This window comes from Camelina sativa, chromosome 1 (genome assembly GCF_030686135.1).
Source record: "Camelina sativa cultivar CO46 ecotype springtype chromosome 1, ASM3068613v1".
Classification (NCBI taxonomy): domain Eukaryota; kingdom Viridiplantae; phylum Streptophyta; class Magnoliopsida; order Brassicales; family Brassicaceae; genus Camelina; species Camelina sativa.
Genome location: NC_141880.1, coordinates 12,706,876 through 12,734,682, shown reverse-complemented (window position 1 = coordinate 12,734,682; position 27,807 = coordinate 12,706,876). Strand labels below are relative to the sequence as shown.

Here is a 27,807-nt window from a genome sequence, read left to right as displayed (position 1 = left end):
TATGTATTCTTTCAGTCTACGTCTCGGATTTTAGATTAGCGAATAATGTATTCAGTATAACTGTGTTAGAGCATTTGCATCGGTGATACTCAACAAATTGAGTTCTTAGATTTTATTTATTAATATTTTAATATAAACATATAATCCAATTAAATTTTATTTTATTTTTTAAAAATAAACCTATCAAATTATGACATATAGATATGAGAAAGGATGTTAAAGAGTTGTGATAACGTGGTGTTCACAGATGCAGGATGTGGTAGCTCTGTTTTCTTGTGAAACCGAGTTCATGGCTGGAACAGAGACAGCTAAACTCGCCATCTGGTTACAAGAACTGCTTTGTTAAATCACTGGAGCTCCATGTGAGAAGGTTACAATACGACTTGATAATCAGTCTACAATTGCGTTGACAAAAAATTCAGTGTCCCATGGCCAAAGCAAGCACATACATAGGCGGATCCACTTCATAAGAGAGTGTGTCGAGAATGGGAAAATAGAGATAGAGCATATTCCTGGAAGTGAGCAAAAGGCAGACATTTTAACAAGGACACTTGGGAGGATTAAGTTCAAAGAGATGAGGAATCTTATTAGAGTTAGGGATGTGAATAGCACTTTTAAAGTAAAGTTACCTAAATATCCTGCGGCCAATATATATAAATGTCCGTCAATTTTTTTTGAGTTAGCGATAACGAAAAGCACTTTTAAAGTTTTTTAAGTAACAAATTTGTGGTTATTGTAAAGTGGAACTTTTCCAAAGATATATGAGCATTGTTACACCCGAAAAGAAAGTAAAAAACATTTTTGTTTTTCTTTTTGGTAAAATATTTATTTGCTGCTTTATATATTCAGAACATCGGAATAAGAACAACAAATTTTTTGGTTGATCAGTTACAAGAATATCTGTTGGATATGGGCTTTGCCCTAATATGTCACTCCGCCTAACAAAAGCTTAAACTGTGACTTCCGTCCGACAAATTTAGGAGAAAGTCCATTAAGCTCCGCAAAGGGTAATTTCGGGAATTCGCGTGGAAACTCTAAAATGTCCTAACTCCACTCACCTATATAAATAGCTCAAGACATTTATTGGGAACCTCATTCGGTCCCTTGGAGATTACCCATAGAACAATATTCTCTCTCGAAATAGGAATTTATTATTCTCTTTGTAATTTCTTTCTCGTTTTGAGCTTGTTGCTCTTCGATCGACAGCTTGCCTGTAAGCTGTTGAACTCGATCTCAACTCTTTGTTAGTTTGACGACCTCATTTTTCGTTAATAAAAGGACCTGCTCCACTCACCTTAGTACAAAAAATATCCAATACGATTGTTGGTCTCACGTCCTTGAGGAGTTGTCTCCGATTCCAAAGAAGGTATCATCCGTAACTCTTTTCAATGGAGGTACGGTTCAAAGTTGTTTTTTCTAAACTGCAGAGTAAACACGATAGATACGAAGAAATATATTGAGATAAAGCCAAGGTTGCGTTATGATTTGAGATCTTAGGAGCTTATACCTGTGCTCAGGAACCCACTTGTCCATATGAATAATAGTGATTTCTTTTTGAGCTTATTATATTATTTTGAAATCAGAGTAGAATAAAGCTATATTTTCTTTATTTTCTTTATTTTAGAGATAAATATAGGAAAAACCATTGGAGATGGTCTTAGTTGCTAAATTGCATTACTTGTAAAAACAAAACGAAAGCATAGTATTCAAATCCACTCGATGACAATGCATTTTCGTCCAATCAGAAGCCAGAGGACTCGACTAAAGCTGAGTAAGACGCATTCTCGTCCAAAGTCGTCATCATATCTGATAGACTCCTAGTGAGGAATCTGCTCCTAAGAACACACTTTCAAGGTCTTAAAGATGATCGGATGGATTGATGATGATCAATGGATCAAAGATACAATAGATTGATCAAATGGAAGGTGAATGGGTGGTTTATGCAGCAGATTGAAAAAGGGATTGAAATGAACTTCCAAGAGAGATGGAAATCTCTTAGACTTCAGGCTCGAATCAGACTTAGATATGACACACTAAGAAGAAAACAAGTTGAGAAGATATTACACACTCCTCAGATCAAACAAGTATAAAGAAGTTTTTGATTAAAATGTTTGATGGTTTACAAAGAAGAGATATATGGTCTTTAAATAGGAGAAGAGGGGGACGAAATAGAGAAGAGAAAACCCTAGACAACCTTGCAAGTTCAAGCTCATGCAAGATGTTTAGGAAATGACAAAACATTAAATGCATTGTTTTTGAATGAGAAAAGTTATAAAATGGGCCAAAGCTTTGTAATGGGCTTTAGACCACGAATTGGGCTGGCAAAGGGGGTCTAAAAATGTTACTTAGGCCTCATTAAAAACCTTGTCAAGAAAACCCAATGGGACAAAACTTGACCAAGGGAAAAAGAGCACCAAAGCAACACTTTACCCTTTACCGAGCACCTTGTGCTGTGAGCATGGTGAATGTGGTTTGAGTCACGTCTTCTAGCTTCTTGTCCAACTCCTTAAGTATTGCATTGATGGCTTGGTTGAACCTCTTGGACCGTGACCTTGTTATAGGACCCGCCGGGATGATCAATGCTTCCTCCGCTTCTTCCGCTGGTACAAGCTGCTCCTCCGGTGCTTCCTCTGGTTCAAGCTGGTCCTCCGATGCTTCCTCAGGTTCAAGCTGCTCCTCAGGTCCGTGTGGTTCGGTTGAGCCGTCCATGGTTTCATCAATATCCCTAGTCACCCTTCTGTTTTTGGTCCTGAACACTATTCCATGATCTAAACTAATCAATTCACACAAAGCTAACCTCTGAGATTGGGTTGAATCCATGTCAGCATCCCAACAAAGTCTGAAACAATATATCTTTCACATTCTCAATCTTGTCCTCCGGTACTAAGGTTTTGTTTTGAAGGAGCGCAAGATAGGCATGTATAGCCGCCGTATTTCGAATCTGGATCAAGTGAAAACAATTAAGTCATGTAACCAACATGAATTTCCTAAACAGAGTTTGACAATGCAGAGAAGTGACCTTTGGGTATTGGTGGGAAAGGAACGGTAGAAGCTGAGAGAACGCTTGAGCACTGATGGGTTGGGAGACAGAAGCAATAGAACCAAGTATTAGAACGCCTGTCTCTACCTTTTCGAATATCTTTGAAGCTCTTAGTTCGATGGCTAAGGAATCCATTACTCCCATGTAGAAACCCAGCGTATAATCCTGAAATCAAATTGACACATAAGCTTTGCGTGGAATTTATAAGCTTTGGCAAAATCTAATCTGAACAAGTAAAACTGTAAAATCAACCTCTTGATTCCGAAAAATCTGGTCCAAGAGCTCATGAATTGTCTGTGTCAGAAGAAAAGTCGTTAAAGATCTAAACACATAGAAAATAGAGGTTAATTGATACGGATCGTGGTATCACGTAGAACATAAAGCCTTAACTTGAGCCCAAAGTTTCAAAAGTTTCTAATGATACAAGACTAGTTCTTATTATTAGATTATTAGGTTTCCTTTTCATAATTAGATTAAGGCTTTGGGATATTTACTTATTACTCTTTATGCTAATGAGAATTAAGAGGGAGCTAAGCTTTCTATCCTTCTCAATTCACAAGCAATAAAAGTGGTTCATAACATTAATCGTTTATTTACCTTCAGACAGGGTACGATAACTCGGTCACATTTCTTGTACTCTTGGAGTATCCAGACGATATCCCCACAGATCGCAGATTCTCTAGATTGTTGTTGTGTAAGATCTTTAGCTTCACCTTCTTCCCTCACATACTTCAGTAATGCAGAGAGCGAAGCCGTTTTAAGCGACTTTTGTAACCCTCCAATCGAAATTACTAATCCAGATATTACCTGTTTGCTATAACAATGGAATTTCAATAGTTGAACAAAGCGTGGGAAAGAGAAATCCGGAACCTACAAAAGAACTAAAAAACTTATTGTCTGATAAACGCTTTGAAATAAATGAAGCAACCCAAGGCTCCAGGATTGCATACCGCCCATTGTAAGCTTGCTTTGTTGGGAAGAATTTCTTCCAGTGCTTCTCTATGAGGTATGAAAGGGACAGTAACAGTTTTGTTATACAAAATCCTTTGAAGAGCTTTTGCAGCGGTTTCTCTTAATTTATCCATTTTCTCCATTCCTTGCTTCACAATACCTCCAATCAAATGGTTTGCGAGATTTGAATCAAAAAGCGAAGATGAAGAAGGTGAGTTCATTTCGACCTTCTTACAGAGCATATATGTACATTTCTCAAGTCCATGGATTGCAGCTTCACGAACCCAAGAACCAACATCACCTCTGTTATCAACTGAATAGTCATCAAGAGCTTCCAGTAAAGTAGTTACCACTTTAGTCTTGATAAGACTAAAAAGAGACAGGTCATCGTTTTCAGGATCAGTAGCACTTTGCTGAGTAAGAGTCTCACACACAGATGTGAGTCCTTTCACAGCATTCATGCGTGCCTCAGCATCTCTATCTTCAGGATTCGCCTGCTTGGAAAAATAAATAAAAAACATCCGTCAAAGTCAATGTTTTCCAGGGATTGGCAACCGATGTAGTCACATGTTATCTTCTTTACCTCTATCTGACACGCACTGCAGAGCTTCAAAACTACATCCATCCATTTTGCAGTCAATAGTTCACATGGCAAGACACCTAGTGCAAGTGCAAAACCTCTTCGAACAGCTACGTTTGTGTCCGTTAGATGTTTCAGGTGTTTTGATACTAACTCAACAGCAATCTTATTATTGCAAACGAGATATGTTTGCACAAGCTGTTTAACAGCATTCACAGCTGCATTCTGAATAATATGTGAAACTTGTTAACTAGTGAATTATGCTAACAGGATGAAAATAAATAACTATATGATATTTAGAAACGTAGGTACCTGAATTTGAGAATTGGGATCTCTTCAATTCTCATTGAGGGTATCAAGCAGGATCCGTTCTGTTCTCTCAGATAATGTCACATGCGATAACGAGATACACTCGATAAACCGTGAGACAGCCAGTCGCATTCTTTCTCCACCTTTTCCACGGTAAAGCCTTGCTTTCTCAATGGCAGGGACAACCCCAGCCATACGCTTATGGCTATCTGTAAAAATAAAGTGAACTAGGAACATTTAATATAAGAGATAATGATGCCAACCCTCGAACTTGTTAATTTTCTCCACTAACATAAAATTAAGCTCCAACGGGTCTGCAGATTCCAAGATGAGTCCATATATTTCATTATCCATACCAAAACACCAACCAGCAGAAAAATGAAAGCTGAAAAAGTAGACGGTACCAACCAGCAGAAAGAACATAGCCACACTGGTGGAGAGCTAACACAACCTCTCCAGCTGCCAATGTTGCACCATGGCGCATGCACAAATCAGTTGAAAGGAGACGAGGAGTTAGTTTCTCCAACACATAGTTGGCAAAGTGCTTAGGCTCGTACTTAACAAGAGCAGCAAGAGTTTCTGCAGCAAGTTCTCTCAAGCTTTTATCCTGAAATGACAAGATTGAATAGTTAACATATTATTGGAAGATACAATTGGGATCAACGATTTGATACAGTTCCCAATCAAACTATTGGCTCTAGGTTATGGGTTGTTGGATTTTATAATTAGCATGTCGACCACTTAAGAAAGAAGCGTTTAACAGAAAATACAAGCAGGCTTAAAGAGGTTTTATATTTGCAGAAACCAGAGGCGAACCAATATCAGATAGAACATACCCAGTGGCAGATCTTGTTGTATAGCAATTCATCTACAAAAGGATATAGATACCCTTCATATTGAGCAACGGAAACAGCAACCTGAAGGAACGAGTTTACCCGAGAAGAAAGGGAAAAATAGTTAGCTATGTTCACTATGTCAATCCCATGAGGGTAATTTCCTTGCCTTCCAACATTCTCTTGGAAAGCAGCTGCAGCAGCCCTTCTACAGTTCACCTGATAAAAGACATCAATAAACTTTACGCAGTGATAAAAGAAATCAATAAAATTTATGCAACATTTAGATATACAAAAATACAACTCTTCAACAGAGTGATTAGTACCTCTCTGTCGAAGGAAGCCACTATCAATAAATCTGGAGCAAGCTGATCGAGGACGTTTTTCATATCTTTGTGGTAATAGGCGCGTCCAAATGCCCAACAAACATAGGCAGCTGCATCACGTACATGAGATCCAACACTGTGCGGACCTCTACGGACATCGTAATGGAGTGCCTGCAAATGACATTTACATGTAAATCCATACAGCTTCTACATAATTTGGGTGAGTGACGTGATGGCTTCGTATGCATTGAGTAGATAAATAAGTAACCCAGTGAATGGGAAAGAGTACGACCTTAACAATAACTGGGACGACTTGTGGGAAACTTTTAGGCAACAGTAACCCTCTACGAGACAGTTCAGCTAAAGCCAAACAACCCCCACGCCATGAGCCATCTCCCTGAATATCATGAAAATCACAATAACTGTCAGTTAGAGAGTGCCTGTTTTAGTTGGAGTGTCGAACGTGCAAGTTATGCTGCCAGAGATATCCATTAATAATTTTGAGTACCTCTCCTGGTGAAAACAGTTCCAGTACAGATGAAAGAACTTCTTCAGAAAGAACAGATGTTAGTCGTGAAGTTACACGACCTATACCCTTTGCAGCAGACCAACGAACCACGGTGTCCTACACAATTCAGAAAATAGAAAAACATATAAAAGGAAAATGCTTGTAAATACTGGTAACATGTGAAATATTCTGGTTGGCAGCTAAGCCATCAAATATATATAGCATCCAAGAAAAAAATATCTGTTTTAAGTGTTAACTGTCACTCCAGTCTATACCTTAGTACATGCATCATACTTTTACTCAGATTATCATGTTGTCATTTACTTGTATAAGTTGAGATGTAACCACCTGTAGTTATCAGCCTAACAGTAGAATCTCACCCACTAAACGTACCGTGTCTGTCAAACCAGAGAGTAGCATTTCAATTATCTGTTCTAAGATTTCAGGAACATCCATATATTCATCCTCTTGGTCATTCGCACTTTCTGGTTGCGAGACGGCAGCGACAACATGATCAGGCGGCACCAACGTTTGGGTCGAACTCGTAGATATATTCTCATAAAGGGAGGCGGTGTGAGCCTGCACGGTAGTTCCAAACAAGTTTCAGATGACTAACTTGAGAATGAGATTATGACAATTTTACGGGCATAGTCAGAAATTTGAAAATATTAAAGCCCACGAAGGGTGTTTATACATGCTAGAAGGTCTTTACCACATAGAGCCAGGAAGGTGAGCGATGAGAAAGACAAACAAGCCCTATCCTCTGAGTTAACTTGATCAGATACTTGCGAAGCAGAGGACTTCTAGTTGCTGCATTTGATTTGCTTAGCATAGTCACATCTTTCAAAACGACAGGAAGGGCTTCAAGCAACACTTCTCGGCTAGCAGTCTGCCAATGTTAAGACATATAAACCCAGATCAAAATACGAAAACTTAAGTAATCAAAACCATCTATATTCCCTACAAAATAAAAACATGCAAATTAAATCGGATATTTACATTACTAGCATCTATATCTATGTTTAACATGTGGTATATGGACCATTATTGAAAACATAGTGAATATCTCCAGGTTAAAGGAAAAAAGAAAAACCTTAAAAATGGCAGCCAGAGCCTCCATCACACCAAGCAAGCAAAAGTTGTTCACAAAACTATCTCCCTCAGAAGATAAAACTTCATGTGTCCACTCAAAAAAACTGAAACAGAAATGACACAAGGCAACAAAGAAAAGTAGTTGATTTGAGTAATCCGGAACAATCTTGTTGATGAAGTCAAGTGTTCAGACCAGAACAAACACATAAACAAAACTCAAAACTGAAGCTATGCATGGTGATAGAATCAGACGTTGCAAATGCCTTTCGCATATCCGGACGCGTTAAAAGCTTAGAGAGGAGCAACCCCGAAATCCTGCGCATAGGGCCAGCAGTGCACAGATAGTCCTTACAGAAACCCAAAATCTTCAATACCAGAGGAGCAAGGTCGTCCACACCAAAGCTCTTGTCGTTGGCAATGCTTGTATCAACAGAAGAAATATCAAACGGGACCAACACAAGGATTGAAAGCCACAAAAGAGTAACACACTTGGCCTCCATTTCTCCAGTCCTTTCTTGCCTCAAGGATGAAACAGGAGTCATGCTATGGCACTTGTCCAGAAGCGCCACAGCGAGTTCTAGATCGGAAACTTGATGGGGAAAGAACCTGATAACAGATTTGTACCCACAGACAGTAACCAAACTATAGATAATGGTGCAAATGGGTTTGATTATATCGAGAACTTCATCAGGTTTCGCTTCTAATTCAAGTGTTTTAGAGCGAATGATTAACATGAGTGGTGAAACTATGCTCTCTAAGTAGGGTTCCACTAGCTGACCTTGCTCCAGGTATTTGTCCATCTACAATACAGAAAAACAATGTCGGCACACAAGAAGAAGAAGAAGATGAAGCTAAAAAAGAGTAAGAAGCAAGCTTACAATGGAGCGGATGTTGTGAACAGAAGAAGGATCAACGACACGGCCATTTGCAACAATATCATCAACAAGGGATTTAACAATCTCCCATTCTTGCAAAAAGTATCTAAGTAGAAACTTTTCCCTGGAATCATGAATGTCCTCTTCTCCATTCACAACCACCAAACTTTCCTCTTCTCTAGCTGCCATTACTCTCTCAGTGTATAAACTGGAATAGAGAAACGCTAGCGAATTGAATAAATTACTGGTTCCTCTTGAAACTGAAAGAAGAAGATGAAGAACAACTGGCTGGGTCTACCAAGGTGAAGACTTTGCCTGCGAAACCAGGATGAAAAGAATAAACCGAAAACCAACCAACCAACAACAACAACTTGTGAAAAGCGTTTGGAAAAGGCAATCAGTCACAGCGATAAGAACTTAAACAGAGATTCAATAGCATCACCAAATCAAAACCCACAGTCAGAGATCTCAATAGCTTTTTCAAAATGAAAAAATTTAATAGATACAATGAGCAAAAGATAGATCTCACTCAAAAACCCAAACACGGATCTAAAGCCGCCATTAGAAGACTTATCGTCGGGTCATTACAGAAAAATATATATCTGTTTTACAATAATTGGTAACCAAACAATAATAATATTTTTTTAATTATATTAAATATTAAATCAATCAATCAATAAAAATACTACTTTTAATATATATAAAATAAATTTTACATTTAATTTAAAAATAAATATATGAATTAAATTTTAAATACATCATAGTAAATATTGATAGTTAATATTAACTTACAATAAAATTTTAAGAATAAATTAAAATATTATTTAGTTTTTATTTACGATATAAATATTTTTAAAAATTATTTTACTATTCATACAATTTTAAAATTAAGCTTTCAGATTAATTTTACATGAAATTTTGTATCAAACAATATACTGTGAAAAAATATGAATATTATTGTATTATAAGATTGAACTATTATTAATAAACATAATTTTTATTTATTTTAAAATAAAAAAAGACGAATTATAATATTTGTTCTTTTTTTTGTTCTATTTATTCTTTATCAATTTTGGAGAGTAACATTTTTGTTCTATTATTCGTCATTTTATAAGGTTATGTGTAGTATTTATATTTTTGGATAATGAGAACAGTGTGGCCTTTTTGTTTCAGGTTTAGGGAACCACAGCCTGGATTTCAACGCTAGCGAATTAAATAAATTACTCTTGGTATTTGTCCATCTACAATACAGATGAAAATAATAAATCGAACAGCTCCCAAAACAAACTACTATCTACTATTACATACGTTCATTTGACTGACAATTTCTAGAGTGAGCCAAGCCTCATAAACAGAGATTCTTATTTTTGGTAGAAAAGATGCCTAAGGGAATATGCAGAGACCGCTTAATCCTGGTGCAAAATAACCAAGACGGCTCACTCCAGAGTTTACTCTGCCCTCAAAGAGATGAAACTCCCAAACCCGAAAGCAGAAAAAAGTATTTGAATTGTAAGACAATGATAAAATTGTCAGACGAAAAAAAGAATCTTTAAATTGGCACAAGTCTCAACTTCTCACGAGAGATTTCGCCACCCAATCAAGCTTAATCCCACATATGCCTCAACGCTACCAAATCAGTTAGAAAAAACTTGAAAACACAATTTAACCTTTTTTTGTTTTGTAAACGAGGGAATTTTAAAATTCACCAACTATAATCAAAGTAATAAAGCCCAATATGACATATATATAAAGCCCAATTTAAAGAAACATACCCAACTCTTTTCGTCATATCACATTCCTACTAGTTGTACAGATAAAAGGAAAATGAATAAAAAATACATGAGCAAAGTAATAAATAATTTTTGAGGGATGAAAGAAAAAGACGCAAAGAATAAACAAAATAATAATTGGTGACCAAACAATAATAATATTTTTTTAAATTAAATTAAATATTAAATCAATCAATAAAAAAACTACTTTTAATATATATAAAATAATTTTTACATTTAATTTAAAAATAAAATGTGAATTAAATTTTAAATACATCATATTAAATATTGATAGTTAATATTAACCTACAATAAAATTTTAAGAATATATTAAAATATTATTTAGTTTTTATTTACGATATAAACATCTTTAAAATTTATTTTACTATTCATACAATTTTAAAATAAAGCCTTCAGATTAATTTTACATGGAATTTTGTATCAAACAATATACTGTGAAAAAATGTGAATATTCTTGTATTATAAGATTGAAATATTGTTAATAAAAATAATTTTAATTTATTTTAAAATAAAAAAAAACAAATTTTTATATTTGTTCTTCTTTTTATTCTATTTGTTCTTCATCAATTTTGGAGAGTAACATTTTTGTTCTATCATTCGTCATTTTATAAGGTTATGTGTAGTATTTATATTTTTGGATAATGAGAAAAGTGTGGCCTTTTTGTTTCAGGTTTAGGGAACCACAACATGGATTTCAACACTAGCGAATTGAATAAACTACTCTTGGTATTTGTCCATCTACAATACAGATGAAAATAATAAACCGAACAGCTCCCGAAATAGACTACTATTTACTATTACATACGTTCATTTGTCTTTCCCAAACTGACAATTTCTAGACTGGGTCAAGCCTCATAAACAGAGATTCTTATTTTTGGTAGGAAAGATGCCTAAGGGAATATGCATAGACCACGCTAATCCTGGTGCAAAATAACCAAGATGGCTCACTCCAGAATTTACTCTGCCCTCAAAGAGATGAAACTCTCAAACCCGAAAGCAAAAAAAAGTCTTTGAATTGTAAGACAATGATAAAATTGTCAGACGAAAAAAAAAATTCTTTAAATTGGCACAAGTCTCAACTTCTCACGAGAGATTTCGCCACCCAATCAAGCTTATTCCCACATCTGCCTCAACGCTACCAAATCAGTTCGAAAAAACTTGCAGATACAATTTAACCTTTTTTTTTCGTAAACGAGGGATCATAAAATTCACTAACTAAAACCAAAGTAATAAGCCCAATATGACATATATATAAAGCCCAATTTAAAGAAACATACCCAACTCTTTTCGTCATATCACATTCCTACTTGGATCAGCTCTACAGCCCATTAGAGGAACAAAAAAAGAAAATGAATGAAAAATAATAATGTGGAACAAAATAAACAATTTTTGAGGAATGAAAAAAAAATGCAGAGAAAAAACAAAATAATAAAGGGTGACCAAACAATAATAATATTTGTTAAATTATATTGAATATTAAATCAATCAATAAATAAAAATACTACTTTTAATATATATAAAATAAATTTTACATTGATTTAAAAATAAATTTGTGAATTAAATTTTAAATACATCATATTAAATATTTATAGTTAATATTAACCTACAATAAAATTTTAAGAATAACTTAAAATATTCTTTAGTTTTTATTTACGATATAAACATCTTTAAAATTTATTTTACTATTCATACAATTTTTAAATAAAGCCTTCAGATTAATTTTACATGAAATTTTGTATCAAAAATAATTTTCTGCCAATATACTGTGAAAGAGATGAATATTAATGTATTATAAGATTGAAATATTATTAATAAACATAATTTATATTTATTTTAAAATAAAATAATTTTAATAAGTTGGTTACTAAGGTTATACATTAATTGATAGATGAATTGGTTACAAATAGGTTATACCAAAAATCTTAAAGAGAATATTCTAAAGAATCATATCATCTAACTTATTATATTAATTTCTTTTATTAAATTATTCATCAAATAAAATCTTTTGATATCAAACTTAACATATTAATTTGTTAATTATCATTATACTTCACCTTTCATTTTTATATATGAGTCAATTTTGTGAAAAAATAATTATCATATTATTTATTATAATTAAAAAATAGTTTTATTTCTGGATATACCATATGTTGAATTTTTAAAAACAAATAGAAATTGTTCAATCTATAAAATATTCAAACTATAATAATATTATTCTTTAAAAAATAATATCTATTGAATTAAAAAATTTACTGAGTAACAGATCAAAATTCGAATATTTAAATTTAATTTCATATTTTTTGTTGAATTTTATAATTTTATATAATATAATAAACTTTAAATAATTTATTTTGAAATATTTTTAATATATTGAAACTTGATATAAAAGTTAGAAACTATAAACACTCTAAATTGATTTGTTATAGCAATGTCAATAATATGTCACTATAATATGAAAGAATTTCAAGAAACCAAATATATTAAAAACAAAAAGTATAACAATATATTAAATTACTCATAATATAATAACTCGCTTTTTAAAAACCAAATTTACAAAATTATATCTTATAATGACATTCAAGTCATGATGTAGAATCTATCTTAACATTTTTGGAGTACAAATTTGTGCTCCTTTTTTTTCTCACGGGTCGGGTTATTTTTAGGTTCTTAAACCGATTTGATAAATCGGATCTTTACTTATTTGGTTACACGGGTCGGTTTTAAATCAAAAATAAAATTGGTTTTGTCTCGCTTCATGTGAATTGGATCTTACCTAAAAAAATATTTGCAACATCCCTAAAATATCGAGAGAACAAAAACAATTAGGTAAGTGGTTATACGTATATTCCTAATGATTTCCTAATGATCGGATTACATAAATGAAATCCTAACTATACTAAAAATAACGATATCACTTAGCATTATTCCCTAAAACAAAACAAGCACAAATCGCAAGAATATTCTCTAAACTTGCGAATGAAGATTACATCTCACTGAAAAAAGAGAAAACCCTACCTACAACCTTGGAAACTATATATATGTGCCATTCTCTACCCAATAGAAAAACCACCACCTCCAAAAGAAAAAACAATTACCTATACATTTCCGCATCTACTATACTCTGAAATTGCTGCTTCATTCGCTTACTTGAGAGATGTACGCCCTTACAAAACCTCTTGGAGAATTCAGGTGAAAGTTCTCCATTCATGGCGCCTGACTACTAGCGAGACTCTTGAATGTATCTTCTCCGATGAAAAGGTTAATATCACCTACAAGTTATTTTTGACAAGTCCTCATTAATATTATTTTAACCATTCTACAAATGATTTATTCTTTCTACTATTTACAGAATGTTAAGATCCATGCCACGGTGAAAAAGGACTTGGTGAACCGATATGCCAACAAACTTACTGTTGGTGACTGGAAGTTCATTGAGCATTTCCAGCTGACTAATGCTTATGGTTAGTTCCGACCAACAAACCATCTATATAAGATGACATTCATTAACGGAACAGTGGTAACTCCTAGTGACTCTGTCTCTGATTCAAGCTACTTATCCTTGGTTGATTTCCACAAAATTATGAGTGGTGAACAAAAAGAACCCATGTTGATAGGTAAGTACATTCCTAACCACTGTTCAAATCAATAATAGATTCTAATTTTACTTATTCTCTAACTAATATCTATTTTCTATAGATGTCATGGGTCAGATTGTGAACATTGGAGAGATTGAAACTCTCGAGGCTAACAATAAGCAAACTGCGCAGCTGGATTTTGAACTGAGGGATCAAAGGTGAACGATTTTAAAACTATTAAGTATACTAACTATTACACAACACTAACCTCCACAATCATTATGAAACAGTGACGAGAGATTGCCATGTACCTTGTGGGGAGAATTTGCAGAACAAGTTTTCAGAGCTTGTGCTGAGGCTGATGGCATCATGGTTATTTGTGTAATCCGTTTTGCTAAAATCAAGTCTTACAATGGTTATCATCCATTTACAATACCACAGGTCAGTAAACGTCATTTCAAAAGATATACACATACTAAATGTTTTAGTTTTGTTACTTTGCTTAATAAGATATAATTATTTTAAAATTTATCAACAACTATGATTCCTAATGGAAGCATATTTATAATATATTATCATATAAATATATCACAGATGAACAAAACATCTATGATAACTATCAAAACTAGCAACTAAATATATTACATAATTAATCAAAGTGTCAAAAGTTACTAACCACAATTTAACCGATGTAAAGCCATTATGTGTGCTTGCTGGCCTTGCATTGCTTTCCTCTAGAATTATGCACATATTGAAAACAACAAATTACAGTTGTGTTTATTATTCTTTTGTTACACATGATCCATTTTGTCCATTAATGATCCACAGAGAAAAAAAAGCCCTTCAGTGTACTTGATCTATTTTTTGGTTATTGTTATATGCAGGTTCTTTTACACCGACGGGCAAAAGTGAGAAGGCAAACCTAATACGATCTATCCCATGAGAAAAAGAGATTGGTATTAATCAGCAAATACTAAATTTTCTACTAGCTGATTCTCAGTTGTTTCTCCTATTTCCCTTTACCAGTTATTCGAAAACTTTGTTTCACATAACTATTAATTTCCAATTACCCAACAGAAATTTATGAGTTTTAAGAAAAACAGTAGATACAAAGATGAAACTATTGAAATTACCTCTATCTTTGTCGCTTTAATAAGACTATTTTTAACATAATCCAAATTATAACCCGAGATGATGATAAGTATATAACCTCGAAGATCTTCTGCAGCTCTTGAAATCGTTTGATGTACGGGTAATTGAAGACTGTCTATATGGATCTGATAAGTGATCTACTCCAATACTAAAAATCTAACGATTCCAAAAAAAAATTAAGAATATTCATAACTGGGAATAGAGATCGATTTACAAACCTGCAATAAAGCAGCGTGGAGAGTACAATTGGTTTCAACAAGTCGCCAAATCAAATCAGTTGTCTATCTTAACAACGATTAAGAGAATAGACACGAAATTGTCTACTCGATTTTGTGTAAATGAATCGTTTTTTGAAACAAAACGTTCTGGTTTCTGGATTGTTCTTTCTTTAAATGTCGGCAGATATAAACTCAATAAACCAATATTATATATGTATTTTTTAAAACGGTAAGATTATATATTTCTATATCTCACCCTTATTATAATAAATGTTCACATATTTAAATTTATGTGCCGGTGGGCTATGTTCAGTGTTTCTTCAAATTAATTTGTACTACATATTTGTTTTCTTAACTTTCTGCAATCAAAAAATTATATTAAGGAAATTTATATAAAATAATCTAATCTATAAAGATATATGTAAATGTATATAGTTCACCAAATTCATAAATATATATAGTTCCTTTGATTAAAATACTCAAAAAGATATGTAATTATGTAATTAGTTTGAATCTGAAGAAAACAGAGCAAATTCTTTTGAAATGTCCTGTGGAAGAGTAATTTAGAAAGAGGAAAAAAAACAATTGCCGTGTGGTGTACCACGGGGTATATCCTAGTATAAATTGTTGAAATAACTTCACATATATATCCTAACACAACATATTAAAATTTTATTTTAAAATATAAAATATACAAAATTTTGTATAAAATAAAATTTAACCATTATTATATAGCACGGGTACTTATCTAGAATTATTAACAATATAAAACTAACAAAATAAATGTTTTTTTCAAGCCATCATATTTAGCATATGATTTTATTGCATAATGTTTTATCCAAAAAATAATAATAATAATCACATAAATTATATTTTATATAAAAATTACAATATAAATAAAATAAATTTCAACCGTGGTAGAGCATGGGTCTTAATCTAGTTGAAAAATAATTTGAAAACCAAAATACAAATAAATGGTAGGGAGATGACAAGATAAGCTGTGTGTGAAATTTATAAGGTTTTACATGGTAATTTTGTATGTTTTTCTAAGATTACATATTTCCGGTAGGTCTCAAATCTTAGCCTCAGAAGATCAGTTTGATTCTTCAAATAAGATCATGAAACACCAATTCTATAGATTCATAGTCTGCTCAACAGTAAAAGACATAATTAAAGCCGGAGAATCAAACCTGAATATATTGTGTACTAAAGAGCCAATGGAAGACAAAAGTGTCAATCCGGTCTACTTTGATCTCCACATCATATGGATGGACCATGAGCCATCATCATGCTCCAAAAATCTTCTTAATTTTGATTTAACTCTATACAGTATGTTTGTTTTGTATGAATATTTATTAAGTTGGGTTCATAAAAGTTAGGTTTCCTAGGTAAAGCAGGCTTGCCTCATTTTTAATTTAGTTTGGTGCAGAGTTAAGAGGCTTTTAAAGTTTAAACATTAGTAAAAAAAAAAACTTGGAGGTACCTAAATATCTCTGATTCTTATTAAATTGGTCAGGCCGTACCACAATATAATGTACCTGCAAGCAGGTCCAAAACTGGAATGTGTCTTACGAAAACACCAAAAGTAGTTGGGAAAAATACAAAAGATACATACAAGACTATACTATAAAATCTTATGCAAGTGGTACTGATGCCTTATTTCATCTAAGGAGAATCATTAAGATTACACACACTATATACAATCCTCCGGAAGCATTTCCCTTTCATTTTCCTCCAAAGCCAAAGCAGCAACACTGTCAATTGTCACAAGACAAACCAATTCAGATTTTAGTCCCAAGACAAACCAATTCAGAAAACTATTCGAAGATGTTGTTTTTCACTGATTCTACTTGAAGAAATGAGCTTTTTAAAGGATGTCTTACTGAGGAAGTGTTGGAAGGTGGTTTATTGGAGCTTGGATGAGTCGGCGTTCTTGAAGATCCACTCACGTTTGCTCCAGAACTTCTCTCTTCGCGGACTTTATTGAAGATGTGTGTGTATCCATCAGCTGAGGACGGGTTATTCTCGTCCCAGTCACCAAACTTTGGCACCACTGTGACTTTTTCAGGCTGCAAAACAGTTAAAAAAACTCGGATCATTCAGAACCATAAACACACAGAAGCAACAAACAGATAGGTTCAACCAATAACCTGACATTCTCTGAAACAAGTGATGCAAACATATAGACAAGTTTCAACCAAGAATCTAACATCCTCTGAAACAAATGATGCAAACATATAGACAAGGTTCAACCAAGAATCTGACATTCTCTGAAACAAGTGATGCAACACATGGACAAGGTTCAACCAAGAATCTAATATTCTCTAAAACAAGTGCAAACAAATAGAAAAGGTTGAACTATGACTCTAATATTCTCTGAAACAAGTGTAAACAAATAAACAAGGTTGAACCAAAACTCTAGCATTCTCTGAAACAAGTGATGCAAACAAATAGGAAAGGTTGAACCAAGACTCTAACGTTCTCTAAAACAAGTGATGCAAACAAACAGACAGTTTCAAAGAAGACAGAATTGACACTCATCCTTCAAAATATTGTGGTAAAGTGAGAGATTCTTACACTTTCATCAGCTCTAAGGTTGGCGGGTTTAGGCTTAGATCTTCCAGTGCCATCATATGAATTCTTATGCAACGGTGACTTGTTGTCATAACTATTGTTCTGAGAAGACCTTCCTTGTCTTTTGTTAGCAGCCTCATTTGATGAACCACCAGCATCACCAAACTGCTTCAACTCACTCTCGTCTCTGCTTCTCATATGCTCACGCGATCTTCTAACAGTGTCAACCTGGTCAGGTTTGGTTCTGGAAGGAGGAGGAGGAGGAGCTTGAGATTGTGAATCCGAGTTATACTCCGGGTCATTCGGGTTCGTGATCTTGCCACCAGGAGCTTTAGTCTTACGAGCTTTGTCAAAGTAAGCTGTGTAAGGAACATTCTCCTCAGCTTCCCAGTTACCAAATTTGGGTACATTAGAACGCTGTTTGCAACAATCAGTTCAACAACAATGTCAACATTTCAATACCACTGATTGAGATAGAAACATAAAGACCCTAGAGAACAATCATTACAGAACCAAGATAGCAACAAACAACAACATAATAATGATCTTTGCAAATTCACTAAGAATCCAAAACAGAATGAGAAACACAAAAATCCCAAGTTTGGGTTTAGAACGCTATTGCAACAGAATACATTAGAACGCTGCTTGCAACAAACAACAATTCAATCAGTTCAACAACAATGTCTTCCACAAAAACATTTCAATAGACCCTAGAGAACCAATCATCACAGAACCAAGATAGCAGCAACAACAACAACACAATCACTAAGAATCTAAAAACAGAATAAGAAAGACAACAAAGCCAAATTGCGTTCATCCATTTCATTCAAGCACAATCAGAAAGTTGAAACCTTTCTAATCAAAAATAGAAACTTTACCACAAAAATAGCAACTTTCATCATATAACCCTCTGTTCTTATCTAAGCAAATCAGGATCATAAAGTTGAATAATACACATAGCCATGTTTTCTCAAAAGAAAGAACCATAAATGCAAATAGATAAGAACCGTTTTCTCAGAGATGCACAGAATCGAAACAATAAGTAAAAATCAAAGAGAGACCCTAAAGAAGAAGGAAAGAAAGAGAACACTTACTGCCATGGGAGAGAGAGAGATTGTGAAAAGAAGTAGCTAGAGAATTGAAGTCTAAAGCTTTCTTTGGTTTGAGAGAGAGAGAGAGAGAGAGAGCGAGAGATTGTGAGAAGGAGAAGAGACGAAGAAGAAGAAGAAAAAGTTTTTATTTTTCTTTTTATCAAAGCGTTGACTAGTGATGCTATGTATTCTTTGACCCTTCTCCTGCTCTCTAATTTTCTTCTTCTTCACCTCTTTGTCTCTTGTCTCACTCCAACTCTATTATTAATTAAAATACGAAAATAGATACTAACAAAAACACTCAAACGCCGTTACCGTTACAGGCGGCTATATTTGGGTGTCCATGTTACAGTGTTTCCTCTTAAAGTCGTATTGAATGTTTGTGTCCTAAGATTGGTTATGAATAATGTATGTAGGTCGGAGCACCATTTTCGTCAGTGGTACCAATTCGACTATACAGAAGTTAACCATTTTGAAGCAAACCACTTTGCAAGTTTTCTAAGAACAAAAAAAGAAGTTGTATAGAATTGTACTCCCTCCGTTTATAATATAACATGTTTAGAGAAATATTTTTGTTTCATAATATAAGATGTTTCCAACTTTCTATGCAATTTTTAGATTAAATTTATATTATATATTATGCAGATTTGTTTATAATTGGTTAAACTTTTTAAAAGTAACTATTTTTTAATATACATATTTTTACTAAAACATCGTATATTTTGAAACGGAGGGAATATCACTTATGTAAATACAGTAAAATCTCTATAAATTAATAATATTGGGACCAAAATATTTTATTAATTTATAGTGATATTAATTTATTTATAAATTAATAATTATTAATACTATTTTTATTACGGTCAGTTCACAGTACCAGTTTTTGTTTTCATCATGCCATTTTGTGGCGTCTATTCCAATATGATATAGTGCCAACAATAATAAAATCAGTGTATGCAACTAATAGAATTAAAAGAACCCTCGAGGCGACTTTTGTGGTTAGCAAAGTCAATGCTGCCTCTACGGCTCTACTTAGTCTCTCTTTACACCGAAAGACCCTGTTGAGAATTTTTCTTCCAAGAACAAAAAAAACTAACATATACTACTATATGTCTCGTGACTCGTGGCATCTTCTCCTCTTTATTTATTTTCTTCAACTACCTATTTTTTAACCAATCGATACAAGTTGTTCACTAGAAACCAGGATTCTAAAAATTAGTATTCTCGTAGACAAATTGGACAGTATACAACGTTGATAATTATTAATGCTCCCATACACTTATTAACACGTGGACTATAGTCCAAACAAGTACTGTTTCACATGGTTAATGGGAATATTTTTGAATATGAAGAAAAATAAAAAAGATTGCTCAATCAACTTTCAGTTCCTCAACTTGAGTTTGTCTTTTTTTTTTCTTTTTTTTTTTTTTTTGACAAGTGTAGTGATCATATAGAGTGTTGTAGAATGTATAGTAAGTTAGGACAACAAAAAGATCGTGTGCTTTCTTATAAATATTTTGTGTTTCTAATTTTTTTTTGTTTTGGTCTTTCATAACGAACCATTTGATCTTGAGGTTTTGGTTAACATTTGAGGTTATTTTACCTTTTTATTGAAAAGCTCAATGTCTCGAAACCTTTTTCCTTTTTTTTTTTGACAATGTAACAACTAATTTTTTTTTTATCTATTTAGCTATTTTCCATAGGACTCAGATCTCTCGTGATATCACGGGGAAAATATTTTTTCAAAAAGTAAATCATTTGAATGTTTGAATACATAAACATTAAACATAAACTGTTACTAAAAACATAACCATCAAAATGAAAACTTATAAAACAAGAAAATATTATGTAAATTAGACGCAAATTTGTAAAAAAACATTGTTTAAAGTATTATAAATATATTATGAAGAATTATGATAAACAGTTACAATTAAAAAAATCATTATGACAAAGTGATCCTAACTGAGAATATTGAAGTAATAGTTGTAATGAGTAAATGTAATTTTCTATTAAATGATTATAATTAAATATATATTTAATAATGAGTGAAACTGTATCAAAGAAAAATTAAAATTAAAATACACAATTTAAAAAAAAAAAAAAAAAAATTTAAATATTAAAATAGTTTTTAACGAAAGCTACGATAAATATACGCAAATGTAAATTCTATAGTAACTTTCATTAAATTTTATATTTATATTCTATAGAAAGTTCAAAAGACATGACTATTTAAATAGACACACTTGTTAGAACGAAAAGTTGTGATGAAAAAATATGAATAAAATATAGTGAAAAGACACAACTCTATACAACTGTTTGAGTTTTAAAAAAAACGAATAAAAACAAATTTTCACAAAAAAAAAATACTACAAAAAGCTGCAACTATTGTTCGCATTTATTCAGATTTTTATTATTATATTTAAATATTAAACTATTTTAAACAAAAGTTACGATAAATAGACGAAAATGTAAATTATATATTAAGTTGTATTAAATTTCTCTATTGCTATAATCACTTATAAAATTTTAGTTATATTATAGAATAACGTTAGATATTAGATATTAATATTCAATTATTTAGATTCAACATAAAATGAATTTTTTGTTTCAACGAACTTGTTAGTTACTGATGAAGAAACAAATATAAAGACAGTTAAAAGACATGACTATTTAGATAGACACACGTCAGTGACGTCACACACCTATTAGAATAAAAAGTTGCGATGAAAAATATAAATAAAATATAGTTAAAAGACACAACTCTACAATGAACATGTACAACCGTTTGAATTTTTTTTTTTTTAAACCAAATTAAAACAAAAAGTTGACGAAAAATCGCAATTGTCTGCACTTGATTATACCTAATAACCTATACAAACTGCTTTTAAGTATAATGCATATTTATTACCATATTGAAAAGTCAAATTCAAAAACTCTCTATATAATCTATCTAACTGTTGGGAAAAAACTCTAGATATTTCCATTAAATTTTTATATTTATAATTAACTAAAACTTGTAAATTAGATTTATCATTCCAAAAATATTTTGTTAAATCAAGAATTGGAGGAATTTCTTTATTTTTAAAAGAATGAATGCTAGAGAATTATTTAGAAAGCTGTAAAAACCGTTGAAATTGAAAATTTATATTATTTTGTGTCATGGCAAAAAAATGAAAACAGTTAAACAGACAAATATATATATATATATATTTCAAAAGATACAAATATTCGAATAAACACAATTCTACAATGAACAATTGCAACTTTACAAAAAAAACTGTTACAATGAACAATCGAAACTTTTTGTAGAACATACAATTTAAATTTTCTACAGATTTTTTTGAAAAATTATCCAAAATATACGATTAAAAAAAACAACCTTTGGTGGCATTTATTCGGATTGCTATTATATATAAATTTATCAATTAGCTTTGTGTTGGTGCGTTTCTACCTCTTTTACGGAGATCACTACAAACCAAATTTCATATGTTTATATCATTTTATGTTATTTTTATTATTATTGTATTCAGTTTTAAGTTTTTTTTTGTAGGATTGTATTATATGTTTATATGTTTTTTTAATGTAATATATTTGTTTTTTATAAATGTATTCTACAGTACCTACAGTTTTTAGTTTTATTTTCCTAATATTGCATTCATTATATAACAAACATTTATAACATTATAAAATATACTTAAAACACAATTTTTAATAAAATTAATAAGACACTTAGAGATGACTAATGGAAGTAGAAAAAATCAAAACAAGGGTATTAAGATCTTAACTTATATTAATATTATTTTTAAGATTATTAAAAGTTATAGACACTCAAATGAAGATGACTAATGGCAATGCTCTTATATCACATTGCGACCATGAGCTGAAAAATATACAAAGAAATGGATGATACTGTGAACTATAGTAGGTATTCTCGATTTGTCACATTTATAAACGTCTACTAAAAAGTTACTAAACGCTCAAAAATAATCTAGACCAATTACTTTTATTTTATTGGCTATCTATATTTTTACATGTGCATCACATACATCAGAAGCATTTTTATTTTGTAAAGTGAAAAAAATCGGATGGATGCTGTGATTTTAGTAAAAAAATAGCAAATTACACGTGAAAATAGTGATATACCATCGGTGACAAATAAAAAATGATATACCATTAATCACAGAACTTCCGCTAAACAATTTATGAAGTGGAACACGATTACATGAATCATGTAAAGCCAACATTTTAATGGTAATTACAGTAGTTAACACGACACTCGTGCATACATACACATATCACTATTTATGTCAAATTGTGGACATTTGTATTAAAAAAAAATAAGAAGATAAATGAAAGTTCTTTTTCAAAAAAAAAAGATAAATGAAAGGTGGTTGATCACTGCTCCATATTTTTATTGTTTTTACAATCATTTCTGTGGTTTTAGGTTTTTAGCTAAGAATTATATAAACTAGAGTTGTATAAAAAAATAAACATAAATTAAAATTGTATAATAATTTTTAAACTTAAAAAAAAGATATATATCTCAAATGAGTACGAATAAACTAATTAATAGGATTCTATTTCTAGGGAATTTCTATTAGTTTTCCAAATCAATCTTGCCGATACATATAACTCAAAACAATCTACAAGTGATAAATATTATTTCAATAAAAGTATTATTTCAATTATATTTTTGGTTATACTGGCTGAATTGATGATTTTTTTAAATATTCCTCCATCTATTTCATAAATTTTGACATTTTTTCCTATAAAAAGAGTATCATTTTATATTTCTAATGCAGTTTTTAATATTAAATCTCATTTTTATTTTTGTTATTTGAGTTTACTAATTAGAAAGAGAAAACAAATTACTGTATTTAGTGTCGGTTTAAACATATTACATACCCTTAGGCAAACTTAAAAAAAATGCATCTTAACTTACTGAAATATTTTTTTTGAGTTTCTTTGGTTCATATAATTTTTTGGTGCCCTTTCTAGCTTACAAATTATTATTTTTTGCACCCTTTTAGCTTATAAATTTTTATTTTTGTGTCCTTTTTCTTGTTTTATGCCCTTTAATTTATGTATCTGGGGCGGTCATACTGCCCGCCCCTATAGTTAAACCGGCAATGACTGTATTTATTAAGAGTAAAATAATAATTTATATTATTTCTAAAACAAAAAAAAATATTCAATTCTGTGCATTCGAGTTTAGAGGTACAGTATAGGACCGTTCGGGTATTTCTAGATTTCGGGTTCGGATCGGGTTTGGTTTGGGCATTTCGGGTTCGAATTCGGATTATCCGAAGTTCAAAAAACTCAAAATTTTAGTATCTAATTTAATCTAAATTATTCAATAATACGCAATATATTTGAAAATTTAGAGTATTTTTTACCCAAATTTACTAATAAATAGTTTAAATACTTCATATTATCGAAAATATCTAAAAATCTGAATATTTTAGACACTTATATTATTAAAATTATAAATATTACTAATCTATGACTACTATATATTAAAAATATGAGTATATTCGGATATCCGTTCGGATTTGGTTCGGATCGGGTTCAGATTCGGATTTTCGGATTTAGATTTAGAACCCCTTTGGATATTTTATAATTTCGGATACAAGTTCGGATCAGGTTTTTGGGTTGAGTTCGGATCGTATCTTTGGATCCGGGTATTCTGCCCAGGCCTAAAAGAAAACATGGAAAAACCTCTTTTATCTCTCCCCCGTCTTGTCTCTCACATTGACAAAAACGTTAGGAATCGATTCATTTCCATCCACAACCAAGCAAGTTATACCTATATATGTTGATATGGCCTTAGCCTACTATGGTTTACCACCACCCGAGCTCCATAATTTCTTCTAACTTCTAAGTGTTTTTAAAACATCAACTTTGTCTCTGTCTCTATCCTCTAGTCTCAAAAACCATATACATTAAATGTTACAGTCACTGTAAAACAGTTTTAAGGGTTTGAATAAAATTTTACATAAAAAAGAAAAAATACTATACGGCCGACATGCATAAAACCAAAAAAAAAACACACACACACACAACTTGCATTAGAGACATATTTTTGAACAGATACATGACACGTGGATATCAGTCAATCACACAAGTTTAGATTACGATTTGGGATCCATTATTAAGCGTAAAATGCAAACTGTTAACTGTTTTGTTCCCCGTCACGTAGTCTACTTTTGGGTAAGAGAGATGAAACAGAGTTTTTTTGTGATTACCATTATATTGGGTTTGGCTTTCTCCGTGAGATGTAGCTATGATTACAGCAAGAACGATTTCCCCGAAGGTTTCGTTTTCGGATCAGCTTTCTCTGCTTTTCAGGTTTATGAGTTGGAACTTATTTTCTTAAGCATTCTCTATGTTTTCAATGATCGTACAATGTGTTTTTTTTTTTTTTTTTTTTGGATCTTTGAAAAGTGGGAAGGAGCTGTTGATGAAGATGGGAGGAAGCCTAGCATTTGGGACACATACCTTCAGTCTAGTAATGGGCATGAACTTATTAAAGATATAGACTGTGATGGGTATCATAAGTATAAGGTTGGTCATATAGTGATCTCATGTATATGTTCTTCTTTTGTGTGATTGTTTAGGAGGGACGTAATAAGGTTGGTCATATATGTAGTGAGCTCAAAAAAATTGATAATGTTGATTCAGGAGGACGTAAGGCTGATGTATGACATGGGTTTAGATGCATTTCGACTCTCCATTTCGTGGCCACGGCTTATACCAGGTGGAAGAGGTCATGTGAATCCAAAGGGATTACGGTTCTACAAAAACCTCTTAGATGAGCTCAAAAGATATGGTTAGTGTGATTGTGTATACATAAGTCCTCTGTTTTGGAAGAACATGAATTTGAGTTTGTTATGGGTTCTCTCTGTGTTTGGCATGAACTGAGAGTACAGGAATTGAACCGCATGTTACGTTGCATCACAATGATCTCCCTCAGGCTCTTGAAGATGAATACGGAGGATGGATTGACCGAAAAATCATGTAAAGTTTACTTGCAACTAAAAAACTACTCATAACTCTATCAAGTCAAAAGTGTGTGCTGTCTTAAATGATCTTCTTCTGTTGCAGCGATGACTTCACGGCTTTTGCAGACGTTTGCTTCAGAGAGTTTGGGAATACAGTGAAACACTGGTCGACGATAAATGAACCCAATATGCTAGCATCGGGAGGTTACGACTTGGGAACTATGCCTCCTAAGCATTGTTCTCCTCCCTTCGGGGTAGTCAACTGCTCCAGAGGAAACTCTTCAACTGAGCCTTATATTGCACTCCATAACATGTTGCTTGCCCATGCATCTACCGCTACATTGTATAAGCAAAAGTATAAGGTAACTTTACAAACACCCATATCCTTGATCTCTTGAATGTTCGACTTACGTACCTCTCTCTATCTCGCTGCCTCTTGTGTGATGTTGTATAGTATAAGCAGAATGGATCGGTAGGTATAACATGTTTTGCATACTGGATGGTTCCTTTTACTAACTCTCAAGAGGACAAGATCGCAACTCAAAGAGCCAAAGATTTCTATTTAGGCTGGTTTGTTTGAATTTTTTTTTTTTTTTTTATGTTTATTCCAAACTTCTTCTTTGGCTTCTTTGTTAACAAGGCAAGAACATACATTCTTCCAGGGTTCTGCACCCACTGGTGTTTGGAGACTATCCTGATGTGATGAAGAAAATTGTGGGAAAGAGATTGCCAAGTTTTTCGGAAGACGAATCAGATCTCGTTAAAGACTCATTCGACTTCTTGGGAGTCATACACTACACAACAGTTTACATCAAACACTTATCCAATTCCGTCCAAGGAGATTATAATCTAGACGTGGATGTTGCACTACTCCGTATGCTTTTTATATCTTGGGATCTTTTGTATGCGTTTTTTCTTTCTTTCTAATCTACCATATATACCTGACTCTTTTATTATTATTATTATTTTTTATCTAGGACAGCCATTGGGAATTCTACAATGGTCTCGGTGTGTTTCCAAAAGACTGCCAATAATTTCAGAAGCCCCTTTTCGTATTACACTCTTTTAATCTTGTCTTCTTTTATATATCTTACAGTTTGATGTGCTTCCTTGGGGTCTTGAAGGAGTGTTGGAATACATAAAGCAAAACTATGGCAATCCTCCCGTCTACATTCTTGAAAACGGTCTCTTTCTCTTTTCTTGTTATATATATATAGCTTCCAAAACATTATGAATCTTGAGAGTTTAATTGTGAATACTATAATCAGGTCAACCTAGCAACCACAATTCATCATCGCTTAACGACATGGGAAGAATTGATTACCTTCACGCTTATATCGGTTCCGTGCTTAAATCAGTGAGGTGTGTAATATTGCTTGTTCAACAAGAATTGCCTTGTAAAGCACAATACTAAACGGTGACAATTAATGGTGCAGGAATGGCTCAGATACAAGAGGCTACTTCCAATGGTCATTCATGGACTTGTTCGAGTTTCTCAATTATAATTACACATATGGATTATACTATGTGAATTTTACCGACCCGGAACGTAAAAGATCTCCCAAAACCTCTGCTCTTTGGTACTCTGCTTTTCTCAAAGGGGCGACCAAAGTGCACAAGAACATATCGGTATCTTCTTCTCCTGGTTTTTTTTCCCAGTAAATAATAGAACTCAATATTCTTATTTTCTTGAGTTTCCTTTTACTTAAACAGACAACGAATATATTCCAAAATTTGCATGGTATTTACACCTAAAACATACGTATATTGTCAAGATTGGTACATAAGAGTAACCAATAACAAGCTTGAGAAGCCGTATGATGTAACCTGAAAGTAGATTAATTTTTTTTTACCATACATGTGTTCCACAGTCACCAACATCAACATGGTTT

At 32.5% G+C, this 27,807-nt stretch overlaps 2 protein-coding genes, 1 long non-coding RNA gene and 1 pseudogene across 7 annotated transcripts; 1 reads left to right on the top strand and 3 right to left on the bottom strand.

Annotated features, from left to right (window-relative positions):
- Positions 1–1,631: 1,631 nt before the first annotated feature.
- On the bottom strand, positions 1,632–8,801 carry LOC104789917 (tubulin-folding cofactor D-like; annotated as a pseudogene). Its single transcript, XR_015561610.1, has 18 exons — positions 8,518–8,801; positions 7,892–8,439; positions 7,641–7,743; positions 7,260–7,436; positions 6,941–7,126; positions 6,548–6,664; positions 6,332–6,436; positions 6,040–6,210; positions 5,717–5,932; positions 5,289–5,487; positions 4,884–5,089; positions 4,575–4,796; positions 3,991–4,485; positions 3,638–3,910; positions 3,293–3,334; positions 3,020–3,205; positions 2,726–2,941; positions 1,632–1,808 (listed from the first exon to the last, which is right to left on the bottom strand). The product of XR_015561610.1 is annotated as a tubulin-folding cofactor D-like (transcript).
- Positions 8,802–13,126: 4,325 nt separating this feature from the next.
- On the bottom strand, positions 13,127–15,431 carry LOC104789911 (uncharacterized). 2 transcript variants are annotated; one of them, XR_015595832.1, is made up of 5 exons: positions 15,250–15,431; positions 15,013–15,146; positions 14,556–14,613; positions 14,191–14,285; positions 13,127–13,573 (listed from the first exon to the last, which is right to left on the bottom strand). It is a non-coding gene; the product is annotated as an uncharacterized LOC104789911 (long non-coding RNA). The 2 variants fall into 2 exon arrangements; XR_015595838.1 differs by lacking the exon at positions 15,013–15,146 and having other exon boundaries at positions 15,250–15,428.
- Positions 15,432–16,729: 1,298 nt separating this feature from the next.
- On the bottom strand, positions 16,730–19,292 carry LOC104789902 (RPM1-interacting protein 4). The gene is made up of 4 exons (XM_010515564.3): positions 18,918–19,292; positions 17,827–18,240; positions 17,133–17,318; positions 16,730–17,003 (listed from the first exon to the last, which is right to left on the bottom strand). The coding sequence occupies exons 1-4, from the start codon at positions 18,921–18,923 to the stop codon at positions 16,974–16,976; spliced, it is 636 nt and encodes a 211-aa protein (XP_010513866.1). The 5' UTR covers positions 18,924–19,292; the 3' UTR covers positions 16,730–16,973.
- Positions 19,293–25,034: 5,742 nt separating this feature from the next.
- Positions 25,035–27,770, top strand: LOC104707760 (beta-glucosidase 9-like). 3 transcript variants are annotated; one of them, XM_010424182.3, is made up of 11 exons: positions 25,035–25,262; positions 25,359–25,478; positions 25,596–25,743; positions 25,844–25,931; positions 26,019–26,277; positions 26,370–26,485; positions 26,578–26,789; positions 26,898–26,923; positions 27,012–27,099; positions 27,184–27,277; positions 27,352–27,770. In XM_010424182.3, exons 1-11 carry the CDS (start codon positions 25,077–25,079, stop codon positions 27,575–27,577), a joined length of 1,563 nt encoding a protein of 520 aa, XP_010422484.3. In that variant the 5' UTR covers positions 25,035–25,076; the 3' UTR covers positions 27,578–27,770. The 3 variants fall into 3 exon arrangements, 1 of the variants encoding a protein (XP_010422484.3); XR_015561679.1 differs by having other exon boundaries at positions 25,061–25,262; positions 26,893–26,923; XR_015561680.1 differs by lacking the exon at positions 26,898–26,923 and having other exon boundaries at positions 25,076–25,262.
- The last annotated feature ends 37 nt before the right edge of the window (positions 27,771–27,807 follow it).